Source organism: Mustela nigripes, chromosome 7 (assembly GCF_022355385.1).
Source record: "Mustela nigripes isolate SB6536 chromosome 7, MUSNIG.SB6536, whole genome shotgun sequence".
NCBI classification, from domain to species: Eukaryota; Metazoa; Chordata; class Mammalia; order Carnivora; family Mustelidae; genus Mustela; species Mustela nigripes.
In genome coordinates, this window is record NC_081563.1 from 59,262,081 (window position 1) to 59,289,034 (window position 26,954).

At 36.9% G+C, this 26,954-nt stretch overlaps 1 protein-coding gene across 5 annotated transcripts in view; it reads left to right on the top strand.

The window, feature by feature from the left end:
- The window catches only part of WDPCP (WD repeat containing planar cell polarity effector), a 487,280-nt gene that overhangs the window by 259,391 nt on the left and 200,935 nt on the right, over positions 1 to 26,954 (top strand). For all 5 annotated transcript variants that reach the window (XM_059405982.1, XM_059405983.1, XM_059405981.1 and 2 more), the window contains one exon: positions 9,342 to 9,405. In XM_059405982.1, the coding sequence (XP_059261965.1) occupies positions 9,342 to 9,405 (64 nt within the window). The remainder of the gene's footprint in view (positions 1 to 9,341; positions 9,406 to 26,954) is intronic.

A 26,954-nucleotide genomic window follows, 5' to 3' on the forward strand; every position in this document is an offset into this window, starting at 1 on the left:
TTCTATTGGTATTAGAGTGGTGTTATGGAAGAGGGTTTAAGTTTTGGAGCCAGATTGCTATACAAGTAGAAATGGGACCTTGAGCAGGTTTAATGTTGCCAGTCTTATTTAGCAAATAAAAATAAAAGATGCCCAGTTAATCGTGAATTTCAGGTAATATAAAATTATCTAGTATAGATAAGTCCCAAATATTGTATGGGATATGGACACTAAAGAATTATTCAGGGCACCTGGGTGGCTCAGTTGGTTAAGCATCTGCCTTCAGCTCAGGTCATGATCCCAGGGTCCTAGGATCAAGCCCTAGGCTCCCTACTCAGTGGGGAGTCTGCTGCTCCCTCTCCCTTTGCCCCTGCCCCCTGCTCCTTCTCTCTCCCTCTCTCTCTCTCTCTCTCTCAAATAAACAGGTGCTTTAAAAAATAAAAAATTATTCATTATCTGAAATTCAAATTTAGCTGGGTATTCTATATTTTGTATGGCAACTTTTACTTAACCTCTCTGTGCTTGAGTTTTCTCATTATTAATTGGAATATAACAATAGTACCAATCCGATAGGGTTGTTATGAAGATTACATCAGTTAATACATAGAAAGTACTTAGAATAGTAACTAGTATAGAGTAGATATCAATAAATGATACTTTGCTATTGTTGTTGGTGGGGTTATGATATTTATTGAAGATATTTCTGAGGCCTTCTTCAGTCAGCTGTGATAATTAATTAATGCATAGAGTGAGACTCCACAGGCTAGGCAAAAGACAATGACTAGACAGGTCCATGTCTCCCAGGAATGGACCTGCCTGTGAATCCCTGCTTCATTCATTGGCTGGGTACAGCTTGCAGGAATATAGCCTCAGTGTAGGTGCAGTGATATATTTCACATCACAATAGCCAAAGCTATTTACCTATTTTGTTTCCTGAAGTCAGAGGTCTCAGAGGTGCATTCTCATGAATACCAATGTACAGATCTCTTTTTCACATAGGTCCAGAGAGCAACTACTGGAAACTGGAGATATAAAAGGGAAGTTAGTAAGATAAAACTATATCCGTTGTCACTGAATTGCATCTCATGGCTGCAAGTAGTATTCATCCTCTCCCTTACTACTATCTAATTTCTGTCTCTTTGGACTGTTTGCCATCTCCAGGCATTTCCACTTCATTGAGTACTGGCCATTGTGGGTTGTTGTGGTTGGTTTTTTCCCCAAGCTTTTAAAAGCCATTCCACTAGCAATTTATCCCAGCAGCCTGGAGTCCTTGATAGGATGTTAAATTCCATATCCTGAAACAGTGCTCCCCACATTAATGAATTCTTATTTATCCTATCTTCCATTCCACATCCTGTGTTTTTACTGGCACATGCTGACTAAATCTTGCAACTCTTTAAGTGTGTGGTCTCCTAATTTATCATATCTATCATGTCCCCACCTGGACTGTGCTGAGTTTTAACCCCAGTTATCAGGCTAGCATCCAGGAGAAGGGTAGGAGCATTTCCTGAGGGTAGGGAATATTTGTTGGGTTGTGGGGAGAGTTCTCTACAGAATCTTCTACTGTAGAGGAATTGCTAGCTCAGATTCAGGGGACTGCACTGTCAACACTCTCAAAGGCATATATCCACATGTACCCATCCCAGATATCAGGATCCCATGTGTTTTTAAACAGGGCATTGGCCCAAAAGTAGACTTCCCTGCCTTGGTGGTACCTCCAAATGTCTCTGGAATTCTATGACTCTAACAGTTAGGTCTCCCATCTGTCAGCTGTGTCTGCTTTTCAATTGTAGAAGATAAGGACCTCTGTAAGCTAGTAAAGTGGCTCCCTGGCTAGTAACTTTTAGAAAATAACACTCAGAAAAAGGAAAGAAATGGAAAGAAAAGAGTACTCAGTCTCTAATTATGCTTCCTTAGGGCATAAATATAACTTAGTAATAATTAGCTGTTGGGGTTCCCTCGGAGGGGTGGAGGCGACCGGACCAGCCGGAGGCCCCTTCCCGGGGCTGAGCGGGATGGCGATTGTCGCGAACCCGGACGCACCAACGGACGACACCAGGCTCGGGGGATCTGTCGAAGCAGGATCTCATTTTATTGTGCGGGGGCACACCTTATATAGAGCAGCAGAAGGGAAGTGAGGACAGAGGGGGAAGAGCCAATAAGATGGGGCGAGAGGAGGAAGTGCCATAGGTTTCAGGAACCGAAACTGTGAAATTGGCGCCTTGTTGGCCAGAAGAGACGGTGGGCCGCACCCTGTGGAGGCACCTCTAGTTATGTGCCTTATACTTAGCCTATTCCATTGTCTATTTAGTAAGTATTGCCTATCCACATCCTCCACCACCCACCAAAGTACACCACAGAACAGTTCTAAAGAAAGTTCTAAGGCTTTCTGAGTTCAGAAGTCATCAAGCATGTTGCCCATCTGAAGAATCCCATGTCACTCAGGAATGGTATCTCAGGATCTCAACTTAATATCTCAGCTGCCCACAGTCATTACCCAGGAGCAGCTTGTGGAAAGTGTAGCCTTAATGGGAAAACACAATGATACATTTCAAAATGCAGCAGCTGGGGCTGTCAGTCAGTTATACTTCCTGCAGTAGGAGATCTGAGAGAGATATTCTCATGAGTGCCACATTGAGTTCTATAAATAGAAGTGGGAGAGATGACATGAAAACAGCAGAGTAGGGAGCTCCAAGAATCAGTCCTTCCACTGAAGCAATCATTAAGCAAACAAAACTGGCAGAATTAACTTAAACTCTAGAATCTAATTTAAAAACTTATAACAATCAGATGGGGCGCCTGGGTGGCTCAGTGGGTTAAGCCGCTGCCTTCGGCTCAGGTCATGATCTCAGGGTCCTGGGATCGAGTCCCGCATCGGGCTCTCTGCTCAGCGGGGAGCCTGCTTCCCTCTCTCTCTCTGCCTGCCTCTCCGTCTACTTGTGATTTCTCTCTGTCAAATAAATAAAATCTTTAAAAAAAAAAAAAAAAAAAAAAACTTATAACAATCAGAATACTTAATAAAGACAGTGGTTGTTAAATATTGTGCTGATACTCAGAAATTCAAAAGGCATTTTTGTTTATCTGCTGTCCTCCATTCCCCAGTATGACAGTGGCCATGAAGACAGTGGTCAGCATTTCTGGTGTTACCTAGCTGATGCCAAATGGCCATGATGGACCTTGTTCTCAAACACTGTGGTTATGCATTTTGCATTTTGACCAGTCTTTGGTTTCCAGAGGGACCAGTGCAGAGGCTTGGTTTTGTTTTGCCTCCAACTGGCCAGAACAGCATCTCTGACAAAAATATTCACACATGTGAAAAGCATTTAAAGACATATAACATGCATAGCTGTCTCAGGCAAGAGATGGAGAATGGGGAAAACAGCAGTTGGACCAACAGATCTGGGAAAGAGAAGACTGAGGAGAAAATATTTGGGGCATAAAGTCCTTGGAGGGCTACCATATATACCACGGAATCACAGGTACAAGACATGTGCCTAAAACTGGTTACATGCTCAGTAAGACCTGAACCTCTGGACCTAAGTCTCAAGGAAGACCTTGGGCTCTGCATAAGCAAGCAGGAAAGGCTAAGACAGAATTGTATGTAGGTAATTTGGCTAAGCAATGGAGTGTCCTAACTCCAAGCCAATCTACAAAGACTGGGAGAGTTGTTTGTTGCTTCAGGATTTTTTTAAAAAGTTCTATCTGGTCATCTGTCAGGAGTTTTTGCTTTTGCTTTTTGGGTTTTTTTTTAATTTATTTTTATTTATTTTCAGCATAACAGTATTCATTATTTTTGCACCATACCCAGTGCTCCATGCAATCCGTGCCCTCTATAATACCCACCACCTGGTACCCCGACCTCCCACCCCCCGCCCCTTCAGAACCCTCAGATTGTTTTTCAGAGTCCATAGTCTCTCATGGTTCACCTCCCCTTCCAATTTTCCCCAACTCCCTTTTAAAAATATCTGGCTGATTGCTGAGATAATGAAACAGGCTTTGGTGATCACACATGACAAAGAATATAGGCCTTGCAAATACAGTTTGGGAATGTCAATAAACAACTGGATGAGGGCTCTCAATAACACAGAAAAACCTAGAGAGGGGAAGAGTCTAATTTCCAGAGTTATCACATTATGATATTCAAAATGTCTAATTTCAGAAAATATATATGGAAAGGCATACAAAGAAGCAGGCAAGTATGGCCCATTCACAGGAAGAAAAAATAAAGTCAGCAGCATCCCATGGGAAGCCCAAGCTTTGGGCTTTTAGACAATGACTTTATATGAACTATGAGCTTAAATGAACTCAAAGAGCTAAAGGAAACCATAGACAATGAACCAGAAGGATGATGTCTTACCAGTCAGAGAATGCAATAAAGAGACCAAAATTATAGAAAGGAATTAAATAGAAAAATTTCATCTGTAAAATATAATAGCTGAAATGAAAAATTCACTAGATTGGCTCAACAGATTTGAGCAGGCAGAAGAATCTGTAAAATAGGACAGTTAGAGGAGCAGAGGAAAAAAAAAGAATGAAGAAAAATTAGAAGAACCTGAGCAACTTCTGGGGTACAGGCATTATGGCATTCTGCATAAATCTACATATCCAAGAAACACGATGAAATTCAAATAGAATCAGTTCAGCAAGATCCACATCAAAACACATTATAATCAAATTTCAGAAGCCAAAAAGAGAATCTTGAAAGTGCAAAGCAGAAAGCAACTTATCTTGTAGACAGGATCGTCAGTAATATTAACAGCTTATTTTTCATTAGAAACCTAGAGGTCAGAAAGTGGTGGGATGGCATTTAAAATGTATGAGAAAAACCAGAAACCATAAAATCAAAAACCATAAAAAAGAATTCTACACCTGATCTTAGAAGAAAACTCAACTCATTATATTAGTTGTGGGTTTTTCATATATGTTTCTCTGACATCAGGAACAAGATAAGAATGTCCATTCTCACCACTTTTTTCAACCTAGTACTCGAAGTCCTAGCTGCAGCAGTCAGACAAGAAAGGAAATAAAAGGTATCCAAATGGATAAGGAAGAAGTAAAACTTCACTATTTGCAGACAACATGGTAACAAATATAGAAAACATTAAAGACCACCAAATAACTATTAGATCTGATAAAGGAATTCAGCAAAGTTACAGGATAAAAAATTCATATACAAAAATCTGTAACATTTCTATACACTAATTGTGAAGTAGCAGAAAGGGAAATTAAGAAAAAAAAATTTACATTTGCACCAAAAAGAATAAAATACCTAGAAATAAACTTAACCAAGGAGGTGAAAGACCTGTACCTTGAAAACTATAAAACACTTATCAAAGAAATTAAGCAAATAGAACAAATGGAAAGATATTTTATGCTTATGGAGTAGAAGAACCAATATTGTTAAAATGTTCATACTACCCAAAGCAATCTGCACATTTCATGCAATCCTTATCAAAATTCCAATGGTACTATTCATAGAACTAGAACAAATAATCCTTGCATTTGTATGGAACCACAAAATAAGCTGAATAGCCAAAGCAATTTTGAGAAAGAAGAACAAAGCTGGAGGTACCACAGTCCCAGATTTCAGATATACTACAAAGCTGTAGCAATCAAAAGAGTATGGTACTGGCACAAAAATAGGCACATAGATCCATGGAACAGAATAAACAGCCCAGAAATAAACCTACACTTCTATGGTCAATTAATCTACAACAAAGGAGACAAGAATGTACAATGGGGAAAAGACGGTCTCTTCAACAAAGGGTACGAGGAAAACTGAATAGCAACATGCAGCAGAATGAAACTGGACGACTTTCTTAGACCATACACAAAAAATAAAGTGGATTAAAGACTTAAATGTGAGACCTGAATCCACAAAATTCCTTGAAGTGAACATAGATAGTAAAATTTGTCAACATAAGCTGTAGAAACAGCATTGTACATATGTCTCCTTAGGCAAGAGAAGTAAAAGTTAAACTATTAGGACTACACCAAAATAAAAAGCTTCTGTACAGCAAAGGAAAGCATCAACAGGACAAAAGGGCAGCCTAGTGAATGAGTGAAAGTATTTGTAAATCATATAGATGATAAAAGGTTAATATCCCAATGCATAGTGAATAAGTGAAATGCTATGTGAAATAAGTCAGAGGTAAGACAATTATATTATCTCACTCATATGTGGAATTGAAGAAACAAAACAGATCAACCTAGGGGAGAGGAAGGAAAAAATTAAAGGAAAACAGGGAGGTAAACCATAGGAGACTCTTAACTATAGGGAACAAACTGAGGGTTGTTAGTGGGGAGGTCTGTGGGAGGGTAGAGTAACTGGGTGATGGACATTAAGGAGGGCATTTGAAGTAATGAGCACTGGGTGTCATATGAAAGTGATGAATGACTGAATTCTACCTCTGAAACTAATAATACAGTATGTATTAATTAAATTGAATTTAAATTTAAAAAAGTTTTAAAAAGGGATAAAGAAAGCATATATGAACTATAAGATACCACAAGGAAAAACAACCTGTGAAATTATTTTCCATCATAGTAGCTTGTTTTCCTATGCATTTGGTGGTTTTTGTTTTTTTATTTTTTTAAGATTTACTTATTTTAGAGAGAGCATACAAGCAGGGAGAAGGGCAGAAGGATAGAAAGAGAATCCCAAGAAGACTCCCTGTAGGGAATCCGATGCAGGGCTCCATCTCATGACCTGAGATCATGACCTGAGAATCAGACACATAACCAACTGAGCCATCTAGGCACCTCTGCATTTGGTAGTTCTTTATTGTGAACTCCTATTTGTTTTATTCTAATTGATGGTAATCCTGGGGATTTCTATAAAAGATGCTTTAATCCAGGGGTGCCTGGCTGGTTCAGTTGGTAGATTATGGGACTGTAGGTCTTGGGGTCACAGAGCCTACTTTAAAAAAACTGCTTTAATCCAGACATGAATTTTTTTTTAATGCCAAAGTTAGGTGCACTATATCCTGGGAATATTTTAACTCCTAGCTTAATCAGAAGTCTTGGGTTTGGCACCTTTACCTTGAGACGTATTCAGGGCTCAGTCACTTGAATGTGATGGCCCTTAGAGGAGTAGTACCTCTCCCTGCCCCCCAGTATTTGCTTCCTGTTCAGGAATCTTTACTCGTTTTAATGAAGGGATTTAATTTGGTTACTATTTTTTGATTGAGGCTAGGGGGCCCTTGGAGAGATTTTATTTTTTTAGAATTCTGTGATGTACTTTAATGTGTGTTTTATAGGCAGTGTAGTTGGGAGCTCCCTTTGGTATTTCTGGTTGATCATGCCACCAGATGCCAACCCCTATTCTTTCATTTAACCATAGTGCCCTTCATTACCTCTCACCTAGAAGGAAGATACATCCTATCTTGCCCCTCTTAATTTCACTCTCTCCAATTTTAATTTATCCTGTATATGATTGCCAACTTGATGTATCAGTGAACATGTTAGGCATTTTAAATTCAAGGTACCTAGAAATCAGAGTTTTGGGCTCAGGAAAGATAGGGATCCTAGAGATTTGTGAGTTCCTGATATAATTATCAATGCCATGAAGTGGGTAAGATTATGGGGAGACTAGAGGAGTGAGTGTAAATAAAAGAGTACAATAACACATCAACTTCATGGAGTAGGCCGAGGGAAGAAAAACCCAGGAAAGGAGACTAAGAAGATGAAATGCCAGAAATTAGAAAACAAAAGAATGGCATCTCCAAAGGGAAGGAAAGGGTTTTTTTGTTTTGTTTTGTTTTGTTTTGTTTTAAGATTTTATTTATTTATTTGTCAGAGAGAGAGCGAGAGCGAGCACAGGCAGACAGAGTGGAAGGCAGAGTCAGAGGGAGAAGCAGGCTCCCTGCGGAGCAAGGAGCCCGATGTGGGACTCAATCCCAGGACGCTGGGATCATGACCTGAGCCGAAGGCAGCTGCTTAACCAACTGAGTCACCCAGGCGTCCCAGGAAAGGGGGGGTTTAAAGGAAGGGAAATTTATACGTTTAGATGTGGCATGAAGGGTACGCAAGAGGAGGACTTACCATTTGTTTGATCATTCGAAGGTGGACAATTACTATTACCAGAAAATTTTCAGTTTAGTGGGATCATATGCAAAATAGCAGTGATTGAATGAACAAGTAGTACAACTTGTTATAATCCTCTGTCCTCTTTCTCTTTACATCCTACCTCCAGTGAATATACAATGAATCAATCAGTAAGCTTCCTGGAACAAAAATAAACATAGTTACTTTCTGATCTTCCATAGTTTAAAGAAATTCAAGTAAATACTGGAGAGGCTAGTAAGAAGGGCAAAGGAGGAGATTGGGGATTAATCTCCAATTAGTCATTAATTTGTGTTGGACTTTACTTACTGTAACTATTTTATTAATAAAGTTTATATAATCTGTTAATAACTAATATCCATATTTCTCATATGTTTTAGTTGAAGTATTTCTATTTTACACTATTATATTTCACAATATGAAACAGAGAACAGGGAACAACTTGGATACTTAACTGCTTGTTTCTGGAACCAGAAAAACTCACAATTATATCTGTATAAATCTCAGCATTCAGATCAAACAACAACAACAACAACAACAATAACAAAAACAACCTTCTAAACCTCTGTGCAAAAAATATGTGATCGTGACATGCTTTACTCTCAAAATCTTAAACTTTCTGTAAAGGTAACTTTAATTAGTTAATTAATTAATTAATTTGATTAATGTATCTTAGCATAAAGTGAAACTGTCACCATAAAGAATTATTGAAGTTATACTTCAGGGAAAGAGGGTATGATTGTGAAAAAAGAGTAGACAAGTATTACTTCACATATTTAGAAAATACTTCAAAATATTTGGAAACAACTTACTGTCACTTTGGAATAGCCTAGAATTTTTTTTCCAAAACTCACAAATATAACTTTTGTAATAATACATTTGACTTCTCACCTACTACCTAAGAAACACCAAAGTGTAATTATTTCATTTGTTACCTTTATCCTGCTACATTTTCCATATCCTTATACTTTTCTTTTACAAAACACAATACATTTAAAAATTATGAGAGACCTATTTCCTAAGCCAGCCTTTCCCTATACTCAGCAGCATCTGCCCTGGGTTCTACTTATCCCTGAAAGTTGCATTGAAGGCCTCAATAGGCTCTTTGCCTCAGTTCCTCATAAGTACAATAACATTTCACATAGAAATCCCAACAGGCAAATTCCCTACTGTTTGAAAATACTTTTCCCCATCAGAAGAACGAAAAACAATAACACATAAATACATTAAACTAGCAGCTCTCTCCTTTTATGGTTTTGTTCACAACTAACATATAACATTTCTTTCCTTCCATATAGGTACCAGAGATTTGAAAAGGCATTTCTGTTAGCGGTTGACATTGGTGCTCATGACCTGTTTATGGTGAGTCATTCCCAGAGATGATTTTGTCCCTTCAGTTCTAAGGCTGAGTAAGTTGTCAGCTTTTGTGACCATTAGAAAGGATTAGTGTCATTTGTGCCTTAGACACATGGTGGGAAAGCATTATTCCATCTTAGCTTGCAGCTTTCCCTTCATGAAACTGGTCAATAGCCATCCAGTCTCTTTTGACTTGTTGACATTTTCCTTGCCAGGGCCCAAAGGATATTTTATGTTTTCTAAGAATTTATAATTCTTGAACTTTCCTCTTCATGTTCTTTGATGTGAGGGGATGACACCTTTCTATCTAATAAGCTTAAATGTCTTTTTAATCCATCCTCTAAAGTACAGCTACAGCATCTAGGACATAAGGCAAAATATGTACGATAGATTTTGAATGTGCTTAGTTTGTCCTTTAGATTTTATTATGAAGTAACAAATTATGGATGCTCTTACTTGTATTTTTAAAGTAACCACAGGGCAAAGTAGATCCAGGGGGTTATAAATTCACATATACTTTAATCTTCCCATTTAGTAGCTAACAGCGGTAAAATTGGCAGTTTCTTACAGATCTCTGTGCTCTGTAGCAGTTTCTTACAAGATCTTTTACCACAATGTCACAGTAAGATCAGATGAAGGTAGTGTTCCTCTTCTGGTTGCCTAACATATTCTGTTCCACAGAAACTTCACTGTCATCAAAGAAACAACAAATCAAAACCTTAAAAACAAAAAAAAGAATTCTGGAAGGCTCTTTTACTTGAATATTCTGCACAATGAAGACATTTTTGTAGTTTAAGCATTGATTCTTTAGATGTTAAAATGGGTTCTTGGCTTTAGGTCACTTGTCTTTGGAATGAGTTTGTTGTTTGAATTCTAGCTTTGCATTATTCATTTAAATTGCACTTTCATTGATCATGAAGAAAACCTTTCTAATTACTTCAAAAGTATGAACCTTCTGTTATTTAGCATCTGTATTTTGTATTTTGTTCTGTCAAATCGAACAGGCATTTTCATGTATTGAGGGAAGGTTTTACTATCTGGCCAATATCTGTGCATGTTGACATCACAGTTCAGGAGTTATAACACTTTTTCGATTTTTTTCATCTCACTGACTTTATCTCTACTTTTTCACCTCTGCCTCTATTCACTCCAGTAAAGGTAGCTTTTTATCATATTTCTTTACTTGGAAGGTTGTTTTTGGGTCTAAGGACAAGGTACTGAAAGACTTTATAAACTGGTAAATAGTATACAGATATCATGTGTTACTACTGTTAAGACAGAGCAACTATTGTTATTACATGGCTATGTAAAAAGTAATGAGGACCTTAAACAGGGCCTGAGTTATACGAATGTAAAGGAGGAGATATTTTATAAGCAAAATCAAGATGATTCATCAAGACCTTAGATGAAAATAGAATATTTTGATTGTAAGAATAAATAATACTATAATAGAAAGTAAACAATATCATAAAGTATAGAGACAAAAAGTAAAATCCACTTGAAATCTTCTAGTCTAGAAATGCACATCCTTTAAAATACCTCTATGTGAATATGTGTGTGTTTGTGTGTGTATACTGTACTTTTTGTTTAGAACTTGAGTTTTTTCATTCAGCAATATAGTTTTCCATATTGGTAAACATAAGTCTATCATTTCTTCAATGTTTATATTGTATTCTATTTTATGGATGGTAGTAGGATAAAAACAGGCATATGGATAAATGGAATAGAATAAGGGGCCCAGAAATGAATCCACATTTACAGGTCAGCTAGTCTTTGACAAAGACCAAACAACAGGATAGAATAGTCTTTTCAGTAAGTAGTGGTAGGCAAATTGGCTATGCGCATGCAAAAGAATGAACCTGGACCTTATATCACTCACAAAAACTAACTAAAAATGAATTGAAGACTTAAATGTAAGATCAGAAACCATAAAACTTCTAGAAGAAAACATCAAGAAAAAGCTCTTTTACACTGGTTTTGGCGATGCTTTTTCTGTGTCTGTTTTGTTTTTATAAGACAACAAAAGAAAGGCACAAAATCTAAAATATAAGTGGGACTAGGGGTGTCTGGGTGATTCAGTCACTTGAGCATCTTATCTTGATCTTGGCTCAGATCTTGATCTTGTGGTCATGGATTCAAGCCCCACATTAAAAAAAAAAAAAAAAAAAGATGGGATTGGGAGGGAGAAAAACCATAAGAGACTCTTAATCTCACAAAACAAAGTGAGGGTTTCCAGGGGTAGGGTGGTAGGAAGAGGGTGGTTACGTTATGGACACTGGGGAGGGTATCTTATGGTGAGTGCTGTGAAGTGTGTAAGCCTGACAATTCACAGACCTGTACCCCTGGAACTAATAATACATTATATATTAATTAAAAAATTTTTTAATTACAAATAAAATAAAATAAATGGACTGTGTCAAACTAAAAAGCTTCTGCACAGTAAATGAAATAGTCAAAATAAGGAAAAGGCAATCTACAAATGGGAGAAAATATTTGAAAATCATATATCTGATAAGGAGTTAATATCCAAACTATATAAGGAACTAATAGAAATCAGTAACAAAAGAAATCAAATTATTCAATTAAAAAATGAACAAAGGACCTGAAAAGACATTTTTCCAAAGAAGACATGCAGTTGTCCAACAGGTACATGAAAAGGTATTCAACATCACTAATCACCTGGGCAATGCAAATCAAAACCACAATCTGTTAACACCTCATACCTATTAGGATGTCTTTTATCAAAAAAGATATTATAATGGTGGACAAAAATGTGGGGAAAAGGGAACCCTTGTTCACTGTTAGTGGGAGTATAATTGGTGCAGCCACTATGGAAAAACAATACGGAGGTTCCTCAAAAAATTAAAAATAAAACTACTACATGATCTAACAGTTTCATCTCTGGGTAAATATCCAAAGGAAACAAAATCAGTATCTTGAAGAAGTATCTGCCCATGTCTATTGCAGCATTATTCACAATAGCTAAGTATATAAAAATCCCTAAGTGTTAACTGACAGATGAAGGGAATCTTGCCATTCGCTATATCATTGATGAACCTGAAGGGCATTACACTAAGGAAAATAAGGAAAATAAGCCAGATAGAGAAAGACAAATACTGTATGGTATCAGTTATATACAGAATTCTAAATAAATAAAAGCTAATTTCACAGAAATAGAGAGTAAACTGATAGTTGCCAGGGGCTGGTTAGTGCTCACTGTGCTGTGTTTTAAAAATCTTTTACTACCTCAATATCTTAAAAATTCTTTTTTCTTAAGGTTATTTTAAAAAATTTATTTATTTTGTTTGTTTTTTTTTAACTTTTAATTTTTTAAAATAAATATATATTTTTTATCCCCAGGGGTACAGGTCTGTGAATTGTGAGGTTTACACACTTCACAGCACTCACTACCACATACCCTCCCCAATATCCATAACCCACCCCCCTTCCCCCCACCCCCCTCCTCCCATCAACCCTCAGTTTGTTCTGTGAGATTAAGAGTCACTTATGGTTTGTCTCCCTCCCAATCCCATCTTGTTTCATTTATTCTTCTCCTACCCCCTTAACCCCCCATGTTGCATCTCCACTTCCTCATATCAGGGAGATCATATGATAGTTGTCTTTCTCTGCTTGACTTATTTCGCTAAGCATGATACCCTCTAATTCCATCCACGTCATCACAAATGGCCAGATTTCATTTCTTTTGATGACTGCATAGTATTCCATTATGTATATATGCCACATCTTCTTTATCCATTCATCTGTTGATGGACATCTAGGTTCTTTCCATAGTTTGGCTATTGTGGACATTGCTGCTGTAAACATTTGGGTGCACATGCCCCTTCGGATCACTACGTCTGTATCTTTAGGGTAAATACCCAGTAGTGCTATTGCTGGGTCATTAGGGTAGTTCTATTTTCAACATCTTGAGGAACCTCCATGCTGTTTTCCAGAGTGGTTGCACCAGCTTGCATTCCCACCAAGAGTGTAGGAGGGTTGCCCTTTCTCCACATCCTCGCCAGCATCTGTCATTTACTGACTTGTTAATTTTAGCCATTCTGACTGGTGTGAGGTGATATCTCACTGTGGTTTTGATTTGTATTTCCCGGATGCCGAGTGATATGGAGCACTTTTTCATGTGTCTGTTGGCCATCTGGATGTCTTCTTTGAAGAAATGTCTGTTCATGTCTTCTGCCCATTTCTTGATTGGATTCTTTGTTCTTTGGGTGTTGAGTTTGCTAAGTTCTTTATAGATTTTGGACACTAGCCCTTTATCTGATATGTCGTTTGCAAATATCTTCTCCCATTCTGTCAGTTGTCTTTTGGTTTTGTTCACTGTTTCCTTTGCTGTGCAAAAGCTTTTGATCTTAATAAAATCCCAATAGTTCATTTTTTCCCTTGCTTCCCTTGCCTTTGGCAATGCTCCTAGGAAGATGTTGCTGCGGCTGAGGTCGAAGAGGTTGCTGCCTGTGTTCTCCTCAAGGATTTTGATGGAGTCCTTTCTCACATTGAGGTCCTTCATCCATTTTGAGTCTATTTTCAGGTGTGGTGTAAGGAAATAGTCCAATTTCATTTTTTTGCTTGTGGCTGTCCAATTTTCCCAACACCATTTGTTGAAGAGGCTGTCTTTTTCCATTGGCCATTCCTTCCTGCTTTGTCAAAGATTAGTTGACCATAGAGTTGAGGGTCTATTTCTGGGCTCTCTATTCTGTTCCATTGATCTCTTTGTCTGTTTTTGTGCCAGTACCATGCTGTCTTGATGATGACAGCTTTGTAATAGAGCTTGAAGTCTGGAATTATGATTCCACCAGCTTTGGCTTTTTTTTTTTTTCAATATTCCTTTGGCTATTCGAGGTCTTTTCTGGTTCCATATAAATTTTAGGATTATTTGTTCCATTTCTTTGAAAAAGATGTATGGTACTTTGATAGGAATTGCATTAAATGTGTAGATTGCTTTAGGTAGCATAGACATTTTCACAATATTTATTCTTCCAATCCAGGAGCATGGAACATTTTTCCATTTCTTTGTGTCTTCCTCAATTTCTTTCATGAGTACTTTATAGTTTTCTGAGTATAGATTCTTTGCCTCTTTGGCTAGGTTTATTCCTAGGTATCTTATGGTTTGGGGTGCAATTGAAAATGGGATGCACTCCTTAACTTCTCTTTCTTCTGTCTTGTTGTTGGTGTAAAGAAATGCAACTGATTTCTGTGCGTTGATTTTATATCCTGACACTTTACTGAATTCCTGTACAAGTTCTAGCAGTTTTGGAGTGGAGTCTTTTGGGTTTTCCACATATAGTATCATATCATCTGTGAAGAGTGATAGTTTGACTTCGTTGCCAATTTGGATGCCTTTAATTTCCTTTTGTTGTCTGATTGCTGAGGCTAGGACTTCTAGTACTATATTGAATAGCAGTGGTGATAATGGACATCCCTGCTGTGTTCCTGACCTTAGTGGAAAAGCTTTCAGTTTTTCTCCATTGAGAGTTAATGCGGTGGGTTTTTCATAAATGGCTTGCTTTAATAATATTGAGGTATGTGCCCTCTATCCCTACACTTTGAAGAGTTTTGATCAGGAAGGGATGCTGTACTTTGTCAAGTGCGTTTTCAGCATCTATTGATAATATCATATGGTTCTTGTTCTTTCTTTATTAATGCGTTGTATCACATTGATTGATTTGTGGATGTTGAACCAACCTTGCAGCCCTGGAATGAATCCCACTTCGTCGTGGTGAATGATCTTTTTAATGTACTGTTGAATCCTATTGGCTAGTATTTTGGTGAGAATTTTCGCTTCTGTGTTCATCAAGGATATTGGTCTGTAGCTCTCTTTTTTGATGAGATCCTTGTCTGGTTTTGGGATCAGGGTGATGCTGGCCTCATAAAATGAGTTTGGAAGTTTTCCTTCCATTTCCAAAACTGTTTTTTGGAATTAGTTCTTCTTTAAATGTTTGGTAGAATTCCCCTGGGAAGCTGTCTGGCCATGGGCTTTTGTTTTTTGGAGATTTTTGATGACTGTTTCAATCTCCTTACTGGTTATGGGTCTGTTCAGGCTTTCTATTTCTTCCTGGTTCAGTTGTGGTAGTTTATATGTTTCTAGGAATGCATCCATTTCTTCCAGATTGTCAAATTTGTTGGTGTAGAGTTTCTTATACTATGTTCTTATAATTGTGATCTCTCCTCTTTCATTCATGATCTTTTTTATTTAGGTCCTTTCTCTTTTCTTTTTGATAAGTCTGGCCAGGAGTTTATCAATCTTATTAATTCTTTCAAAGAACCAGCTCCTAGTTTCGTTGATTTGTTCTGTTGTTTTTTTGGTTTCTATTTCATTGATTTCTGCTCTGATCTTTATGATTTCTCTTCTCCTGCTGGGTTTAGCGTTTCTTTGTTGTTCTTTCTCCAGCTCTTTCAGATGTAGGGTTAGGTTGTGTACCTGAGACCTTTCCTGTTTCTTGAGAAAGGCTTGTACCACTATATATTTTCCTCTCAGGACTGCCTTTGCTGTGTCCCACAGATTTTGAACCGTTGTGTTTTCACTATCATTTGTTTCCATGATTTTTTTCAATTCTTCTTTAATTTCCTGGTTGACCCATTCATTCTTTAGAGGATGCTATTTAGTCTCCATCTATTTGGATTCTTTTCATATTTCCTCTTGTGGTTGAGTTCTAGCTTCAGAGCATTGTGGTTTGAAAATATGCAGGGAATGATCCCAATCTTTTGATACCGGCTGAGACTTGATTTAGGACCGAGGATGTGATCTATTCTGGAGAATGCTCCATGTGCACTAGAGAAGAACGTGTATTCTGTTGCTTTGGGATGAAATGTTCTGAATATATCTGTGATGTCCATCTGGTCCAGTGTGTCATTTAAGGCCTTTATTTCCTTGTTGATCTTTTTCTTTGATGACCTGTCCATTTCAGTGAGGGGGTTGTTTAAGTCCCCTACTATTATTGTATTATTGTTGATGTGTTTCTTTGATTTTGTTATTCATTGGTTTATATAGTTGGCTGCTCCCACGTTGGGGGCATAGATATTTAAAATTGTTAGATCTTCTTGTTGGACAGACCCTTTGAGTATGATATAGTTTCCTTCCTCATCTCTTATTATAATCTTTGGCTTAAAACCTGTTTGATCTTATATAAGGATTGCCACTCCTGCTTTCTTCTGATGGCCATTAGCATGGTAACTTCTTTTCCACCCCTGACTTTAAATAGGAGGTGTCTTCAGGTTTAAAATGAGTTCCTTGTAGGCAACATATAGATGGGTTTTGTTTTTTTATCCATTCTGATACCCTGTGTCTTTTGATTGGGGCACATTAACATTCAGGGTAACTATTGAGAGATATGAATTTAGTGCCACTGTATTGCCTGTAAGGTGACTATTACAGTATATGGTCTCTGTTCCTTTCTGATCTACCACTTATAGGCTCTCTCTTTGCTTAGAGGACCTCTTTCAATATTTCCTGTAGAGCTGGTTTGGTGTTTGCAAATTCTTTCAGTTTTTGTTTGTCCTGGAAGCTTTTAATCTCTCCTATTTTCAATGATAGCCTAGCTGGATATAGTATTCTTGACTGCACGTTTTTCTCATTTAGTGCTCTGAATATATCATGCCAGCTCTTTCCAGCCTGCCAGGTCTCTGTGGATAAGTCTGCTGCCAATCTAATATTTTTACCATTGTATGTTACAGACTTCTTTTCCCAGGCTGCTTTCAGGATTTTCTCTTTGTCACTAAAACTTGTAAATTTTACTATTGGGTGACAGGCCTTTTCTTATTGATTTTGTGGGGCATTCTCTGCACCTCCTGGATTTTGATGCTTTTTCCCTTTGCCATATTGGGTTAATTCTCCAATAATTCTCTCCAGTATACCTTCTGCTCCCCTCTCTCTTTCTTCTTCTTCTGGAATCCCAATTATTCTAATGTTGTTTCATCTTATGGTGTCACTTATCTCTCGAATTCTCCCTTGTGGTCCAGTAGCTGTTTGTCCCTCTTTTGCTCAACTTCTTTATTCTCTGTCATTTGGTCTATATCGCTAATTCTTTCTTCTGCCTCATTTATCCTAGCAGTGAGAGCCTCCATTTTTGATGGCACCTCATTAATAGCTTTTTTTAATTTCAACTTGGTTAGATTTTAGTTCTTTTATTTCTCCAGAAAGGGCTTTTATATTTCCCGAGAGGGTTTCTCTAATATCTTCCATGCGTTTTTCAAGCCTGGCTAGAACCTTGAGAATCGTCATTCTGAACTCTAGATCTGACATATTATCAATGTCTGTATTGATTAGGTCCCTAGCCTTCGGTACTGCCTCTTGTTCTTTTTTGTGTGTGGTGAATTTTTCCGCCTTGTCATTTTGTCCAGATAAGAGTAAATGAAGGAGCAAGTAAAATACCAAAAGGGTGGCAGCAACCCCAAGAAAATATCCTTTAACCAAATCAGAAGAGACCCCAAATCGTGGGGGAAGAGGGCGAGAAAGGGAATAAAAAGAGGTTCAGAAAAAAAAAATAAAAAGAAAAGAAAAGAAGCAATTAATAAAAAGAAAATGAATAAAGAAAAGTATAAAAAAGAAAAATATATATATTAGTTAAACTATTTAAAAATGTTAAAAAAGAAACGGGTAAAAGTTAAAAAAAATTAGCAGAAGAGAAAAAAAATTGAAAAAAAAAATAAATTAACTACAAGACTAAAGAATCACGGGTAGAAAGCCATGAGTTCCGTGCTTTGCTCTCTCCTCCTTTGTAATTCCTCTGCTCTCCTTGGTATTGAAACTGCACTCCTTGGTAGGTGAACTTGGTGTTGGCTGAATTTCTTGTTGATCTTCCTGGGGAGGGGCCTGTTGTAGTGATTCTCAAGTGTCTTTGCCCCAGGCGGAATTGTACCGCCCTTACCAGGGGCTGGGCTGAGTAAGCCGCTTGGGTTTGCTTTCAGGAGCTTTTGTTCCCTGAGCTCTCTCTGTGGAGTTCCGGAGGACAGGAATGAATATGGCGGCCTCCCGATCTCCGGCCTGGAGGAGCCGAGAGCCCGGGGCCCCACTCCTCAGTGCGCCCTTTCAGAAAGTGGTTGATTTTCCATTTGTGGAATTGCTGTTCTTCTTTTCTTTGATCTGCCGTTGGATTTGTAGGTGTTTGCAATCTTTAGATAAGCTATCTAGCTCATCTCCTGGTAGCTGAAGTAGTCTCAGCCTGCTACTTTTCTGCCATCTTGACTCCTAACTCTAAAGTTTTATTTTTAAGTAATCTCTACACCCAGCATGGAGCTCAAAGTCAAACCCCCCCCCCCAAAATCAAAAGAGTTGCATGCTTTATAGTCTAAGCCAGCAAGGTGCCCCAAAACTTCTTTTTATCTTCCAGAATTTGTATTATTTTAATGTTAACATTCAAACCTACAATCCACCTCTGTTGATTTGTAAGAGGATAAAGCTCAAAATTGATTTTTATCATATGTATATCCAGTTGACCAGTGACCATTTATTGACAAAATTGTCCTTTGTTTGCTGCTTTACAGGGTCACCTTTGTCATAAATGAGGTTCCCACAGAAATGCACATCAAAGTCATAATGAGATATCACCTCCCACCAGTCAGAATAGGTAGTACAAGGTGACAAGAAATAACAAGTTGCAGGGGCATGTGACTGGTTCAGTCTGTGGAGGGTGCAACTCTTGATTTCGGAATTGTGAGTTTGATCCCCACGTTGGGTATAGAAATTATTTAAAAATAAAATATTAACAAAAATAACAAGTGGTTGCAAGGATCTGGAGAATGTTGGTGAGAACATAAATTACTGCAACCACTATGGAAAACAGTATGGAAGTTCCTTAAAAAATTAAAAATAGAAATACCATATGATCCAATAATTTTGCTACTGGATATTTACCCAAAGGAAATGAAAAAATTCATTTGAAAAGGTATGTTGCACCCCTATGTTTGTTGCAACATTATTTTTTTTTTAAGATTTTATTTATTTATTTGAGAGAGAGAGAGACAGAGTGAGAGAGCATGAGAGGGAAGGTCAGAGGGAGAATCAGACTCTCCATGGAGCCGGGAGCCTGATGTGGGACTTGATCCCAGGACTCTGGGATCATGACCCAAGCCGAAGGCAGTCACTCAACCAAGTGAACCACCCAGGCATTATTCTTTGAAACATTATTTACAATAAGACAAGATATGGAAGCAAACCAAGTGTCCATCCATAGATGAATGGATAAAGATGTGATACACACACACACACACACACACACACACACGAAATGGAATATTAGCCATAAAAAAGAAAGAAATCTTGTCATTTGTGACAACATGGATGGACCCAGAGGGTATTATGCTAAGTGAAATGTCAGGCAGAGAAAGACAAATACAATATGATTTCACTTATATGTGGAAGCTAAAAATAAAAACAAATGAACAGACAGCAAAGAGAAACAGAGAGAGGCTCATAAATAAAGAGAACAAAATGTGGTCATCAAAGTAGAAGGGTATGGGGGATGAGCAAAGTAGTTGAAGGGGGTTAAGAGGTACAGCCGTGTACATATAAAATAAGTTAGGGAGATGAAAAGTACAGCATAGGGAATATAGTCAGTAATATTGTAATAGCTGTGTGTTGAGAAATGGTAACTACACTTATCATGGTAAGCATTATATAATGTATAGATTTGTTGAACCACTATGTTGTTCACCTTCAAATAATTTAATACTGTATTTCAACTATAATTCAATAAAAATAAACCAATCAAGTGCCCACATATATGTGCAGGTCTTCTACTAGACTCTGTCCTTGCTCCAATACCAAACTGCCTTAATTACTTTATAAATATTTATATCCAATAGGGTAAGTCTTCCAAGTTTGTTTAAATGTGTTGTTCTTATTCTAATTTGTGATAGATGCTTAAGACATGGATTTTTCAGTTTGTTTCCTAATGTATGCATTCAAGGGTATAATTTCCATTTAAGCATGGCTTTGATTGCATTCTGACAATTTTATGTGTCTGTTTTTCATTATCATTCAGCTCAAGATATTTCTAACATTTCTGTTGGGAATTCGTCTTTGCTCTAGGTTTCTTAAAAGTGTATTTCCTAATTTCAAACAATAAAATATTTTCTAGAAAGACACACCCCCCCCTTAACCTATTCTGTATTACTTCAACCCTTTGAATCTTACTGAAATTCCCTTATGGCTCATTATGTGGTCAATGGTAAGATTTCCATGTGCACTGAAGAGAATGTGCAGTCTACAGTTTACAGTTGTTGAATGCAGTGTTCTATATAAGATCAGATTTGTTAGTTATGTTTTTCAGTTCTTCTACATCCTCACTGTGAATGGTGTTTTAAAATTTTCCACTGTAATTGTGGACTTGTCTTTTTTATTTGTTTTAAGACCGTATTTAGGTGCATGCCAATTTAGAACTGTCATATTTTCTTGGTATATTGAGCCTTCATCATTATGAAACATTCTTCTATTTTCTAATAATGCTTCTTGCCTTAAAACCTGCTTCACCTCAAACCATACCTACACACAGTTTTATTTGGTTTGTATTTGCTTTATACATCATATATGCATGTCTCCTTATATTTAAGTTGTATCTCCTATAAGCAACATATAATTGTATATTTCTAATCAACTGTCACATTTGTCTTTTAATTAGATTATTTAATTGAATTATAAATAGTACAACTGTGTTTCCCCTACCCTCTTTCTTTTCTGTTTGTCTCACATATTCTATGTCCTTTTATCTAACCACCCTTGCCCTTTATTATGTTAACTATATTATTCCATTTTTCCCTCCTATTTGCTTATTACTTACATTTTTCCTCTAATTTTTTCTTTTGACTACAGTCCTTTGGGTGGATCTTTTTGGTCTGGTTTTGGGGTCTTTGGTCTTATCTCTTTGTTCTTTTTTTATTGAATGTTGGGTATAGAATTTTTAAAATACAGTGATAATTTGAGGTTGTGTATAATGTTGTTTTCCTCCAGAAAGAATTTACTTTTTCTTCTGGCAGATAGTTAGGCTAGGGGTTAAATGATACCTTAATCTGTTCTAGGATTGAGTTTATTTGAAGATGAGTTTCAGTCTAAGAGCCAGTTTATTTCTATTTTATACTTACATCAAGAGTGAAGCACTGCAGGAATCTAGTTGGAAGCCCTGCCCTTTAGCAGACCCTGAAGTATAACTTTGTAGCCCATTGACTCTACCTAAAGCTCTGTGCAGTTTCTCAGCTTCTCAAACACTACTTTCTGTTAAGTTTCTCACCCTCTTGGCCGCCAATTACATATTGGCAAATGCTCTGAAAAGCAAAAGCAGCACCAAATGTCAGGCTTACCTCTCTGGGCTTTACTTATGTCTAGAATCTTGGTCCTTCAAATATTCACTGTCTTGGTAGTTCTCCAGTATCCCCAAACAGAATTTTAAAAATTATTTTATCCAGCTGTTCTAGTTGTTCTCAGCAAGAGTAGTTTTCTGATATATCCTTATCTGGGTAAGTGGAATCAGAAATTCTGCAGAATATTTTTAGGTGAGTGAAGTGTTAAAATTGGCACTAGCTGCTTTCCAATTCTGGATAACCCCCTCCAGTGTGCTATTATGTTTGAACTATTAATCACTAAGCCTTAAATGTCACAAATTCTACTTTAAAGCATGACATATCATCAATTTTATTCCCAAAATGGGACAAATGAAATTTTGTGTTTGTATATACTGGAATTTATTTTTCAGTTACAGTAAAAGCCCCCCCCCCAAAAAAAAGAAAGAAAAACTAAGTTTTTTAAACTTTAATTTACTTTTTAAAAAGTGAAAAAAATAATTTTCAGCCCTTCAAGTTGAAGAATTGTATTAATCTTATAAGGTTAATAATGCAGATCTTTCCTTTTAATAATAGCAGAAAATATTTGTGTTTATGCTTTCTTAAATTTATAGTCTTTCTTGAGAGCATGACAAGTGCTTTATGATTATCAGCAACAAAATCTTTACATCTCAAAATTAAAGCAGTTAACTTTTCTAGAGCATCTGCAAAGGTCTTATACCAGATAATGCCTTATATAATTATATAATATATATGTTAATATATAACATATATTATACCATTTTATCAATTTTATTAAATTTTCATAATAATCCTAAGCAATATAATTATTATACCTATTTATAGTTGATAAAACTGATTATAAGGAAAATTAAAAATTATGAGTCAAATTCAGATGTGTTTGACTCTAAAGTTCACAGTATTTCCATTTATGCCAAATTATTTATATAAGCTAAAAATTTGGAAGTTTCCCAAAGCTCAGTGATTTATGACTTGATGACTCCCCATAACTAGGTTCAAAAAACTATTCTTTTCCTTTTATTCTTTACCAAAACTTATCTGTAAGAAAGTTTATTTCTCTATTTTTCTTTATTTATTCTTTATCAAAAGTTATCTATAAGAAAATTTACTGCAAAATGATACCTGATCTAGCTTAAAATGATTTACAGAACCTTGGTTTATTTAAAGTATTATTCATCCAGATTAAGAGCTCTTAATCTGTAATAAAAAGAAGTATACAGTGACTATAGAAAGGATCACAGAAAAATAACACCAATGCCCATTTCCCTGTCTCATGCATGGCTCCATGAAAGAATACTTCCACATGTTTAGCAATAGTTTTCTTAGGGATAGCTGTGGTATGCCAAACATGACATTGATAGATCTTCTAGGACTTTTGGGTGTGCTCTTTGAGAACCCATCTAGATCTTGGGAAACACGAAGAGTATCTTTCAGAGTGTCATTTGAACTGGATAAGTTTAACACTTTACGTGTCTCTCCCTAATTTCCTGCCCTTTATTTTTATTTTATGTTTACTTATTTGACAGGGAGAGACACAGGGAGAAAGGGAACACAAGTATGGGCAGTGGGAGAGGGAGAAGAAGGCTTCCTGCTGAGCAGGGAGCCTGATGCAGGCTCAATCCCAGGACCCTGGGATCATGACCTGAGCCAAAGCCACTTAATGACTGAGCCACCTACGCACCCAATTTCCTGTCCTTTAAAAAGAAAAAAAATTGGTTTCTCATTGATCCCTGTAGTTCAGGGTTGTTTGCTACCAAAACCCAAGCAAAAAGGAATAATTATTTAATCAATATTGGCTCAACTGTTTTAAAATATTGCTGGTAAGGAAAGAGGATTTTCCACTCCCAGCTAATGAACAAATTGGTTTTCATACATGCCCTCCTACTGTAAACTACTATAAAATTAAACAAAATATAAGACAACTATATTTAGGCATTGGACAATACGTCCTGCAAGACTTTGCTTCTTAAAAAATAGGGAATACACAGATGGCTCTCTATATAATTTCCAGAGCAGAGACCAGTAATGTCACTCACCTGGAGAGCCAAGATAGGAGTTCAGAATTCAAAGATGGTGAGTGATCTAGAATTTGTGGGGCAACATGCCAGAATGGGAAAATCTTTGTGAAGAGTGGGGATTAAGGAGTCACTTCTTTGAGACTGAGAGCTAAATGGAGAGGCTGCTGGGACGCCTGAGTGGCTCAGTCAGTTAAGCATCTGCCTTTGGCTCACGTCATGATCCCAGGGTCCTGGACTCAAGTCCCACGTTGGGCTTCTTGCTCAACGGAGAGCTTGTTTTTCCCTCTGCCTCCCTCCCCCTTCCCCCGCTTGTGCTTTATTAACACAAATAAATAAATAAAATCTTAAAATAAATAAATAAATGGAAAGACTGCATAATGCTGAGAGGTGGTGGAATTCTGGATCAAAGTGAAGCAACCTCACTGGGCATTTTATATGAAGCCACAGAAATGCCATGTTTGAAAATAAAGACCATATCCCAGGAGTACGTACAAAACTGAAAGAGATTTGCCTTTAAAAATCACAAAACCTAACTGAACAAGTTCAAAAGACTCCACCAGTTAACACCCTGCTAGTATAAAAATCAACATCCTTTAAAAGAAAGACAATATAGGGCGCCTGGGTGGCTCAGTGGGTTAAAGCCTCTGCCTTTGGCTCAGGTCATGTTCCCGGGGTCCTGGGATTGGGCCCTGCATTGGGCTCTCTGCTCTCCAAGAGTCTGCTTCCTCCTCTCTGCCTGCCTCTCTACCTACTTGTGATCTCTGTCAAATAAATAAATAAAATATTTTTTAAAAAAGAAAGACAATATTACCCAAACTCTTTAAAATGTAATGTCCCCTATGTACAACACACAGTAACACAGTAGGTGTGTGAGAAGCAAGAAAATGTGATGTATAATGAAGAGGAAAAGGAGCTAATGATAACAGATCCTGAGAGGACCCAGATACTGAAAGGAGAGGAAAAAAAACTTTGGGGAAACTGTTATAAATAAGTTCAAGTACTTTAAAGAACAAGATAAGCATTACGATTGAATATATAGGGATTCTTAGCAGAGAGAAGAAAATCATTATTTAAAGGGGCACAAAACATTCTAGAACTAAAATATGTAAAATCTGAAATGAATTTCCTGGGTAGTTCCCCAAAAGACTGACAGTAGAATAAAGGATCTGTAGAAGGACATCAAGACAGATCAGTAGAAATCATCCAATTTTAATAAAAGGAAGGAAAAATATTATAAAAATTAATAAAGGCTCAGTAATTTGTAAAACCAAATCAGGTGGTCTAAAATACATGGAAGCTCAGTGAACTCCAGATAGACAAAACAATACTCAGGCACATCACATCTTGGCACAACTTATCCAAACTACTGAAAAACAATGATAAAGAGAAAAATCTAAAAAATACCCACAAAATAAACAAACACAAAGGACATAGCAGGACCAACTATTATGAATTATGGCTGACTTCTCGACAGAAAAGTGATGCCACAAGATAATATAATGGCATCTTTAATGTACCAAAACAAACAAACAAACAAACTCACCCTCACAATACAAAATTTTATATCCAGTGAAAATTATCTTTAAATAGTAAAATAAAAGCACTTTTGAATAAATGAAAGCTGAGATAACACCAACTCAGGAGACCTGCTCTATAAGAAAGATTAAAGGAGATTCTTCAGGCAGAACAAATATTGGCCATGGAAACATGGTCTACAGAAAAGAATGAAGAGCTTTGGCAATGGTAAATGTGGATTAGTAGTAAAAGTATTTTCTCCTCATGTAAAAATTTCTTTAAAAAATAATTGTCCAAAGCAAAATAATAATTCATTGTGGTGTTTATAACAGGTAGATGTGAAATGAATGATAGTAACATCATAACGTCATGTGGGTGGTAAAATGTAATCATACCATTTTAAGTTTCATACCTTTCACCGAAAGTGGTATGATATTAATTCTAAGCAGACTGTGATAAGTAGTTAATACTGTGTATTGTAGTGCCTAGACGATTTTCTCAAAAACTTAAATAGATATGCAGTTAAAAAAAAAAAAAAGGTGTTTAAAAAGGTGCTTAAAATACTCAACACAAAAGAGGGTAGGACAGGAATGAAAATAGAAAATAGCAAGATGGATGGGGCGCCTGGGTGGCTCAGTCGTTAAGCGTCTGCCTTTGGCTCAGGTCATGATCCCAGGGTCCTGGGTTCAAGCCCCGCATCGGGCTACCTGCTCGACAGGAGGCCTGCTTCTCCTTCTCCCATTCCGTCTGCTTGTGTTCCCTCTCTCACTGTGTTTCTCTCTGTCAAATAAATAAAATCTTTAAAAATAAAATAAAAGAAAAAGACGGTATATTTAAATCTAAACACTTGTAATTATATTGAATTAAAATTAACTAGACACTCCTGTTAAAACTCAGATTGAATTTTAAGTCTGAGATTGTCAGACTCAATAGAAAGCAAGACCTACTTATATTCTGTCTGTAAGAGAAACACTTTATAGTTATTATGACACATATTTAAAAAGATACAATACGCAAAGCATAAGTGGAGTAGATTACAGAACAAAGGCAGTATTAGAAGACATAAGAAATACTCATGATGTTAAAATTCAGCAGGAAGACACAAATCTAAATGTTTATATACAGAATAACTGAGTTTCAAATATATGAAGCAAAAGATCTGACAACCAAAAAATAAAATAGACAAATGCAGTAATTCACAGACTAAATAGTATAAAAAATCCATAAGGATGCAGAATATATGAACCTATCCAACAACTTGACTTGATGTTTTTTGAACCTATATTCAACAACTTTAGAATGCATAATCTTGGGATGCCTGGGTGGGTCAGTCAGTTAAGCATCTGCCTTCAGTTCAGGTGACTATCCCAAGGTCCTGGGATTGAGTTCAGCATTAGGCTCCTTGGTAAGTGGGCAGTCTGCTTCACCCTCTGCCTCCACCTGCTTGTGCGTGCTTGCGCGCGCTCTCTCTCTCTCTCTCTCTCTCTCTCTCTCTGACAAAACAAAAAGACATTCTTTTCAGATGCAGATGGGATATTCACTAAACAGATTATATGCTGGTCCATAAAATACAGCACAATACACTTTAGAAGAGTGAACTGTGACACCAAAAGAATTAAATTACAACTCAGTAACATTCAAATGTCAACAAAGTTCCCAACTATTTGCATATTAAGCAGTATTTCTCTAAAAGTCTCATGGGTCAAAGAAGAAATC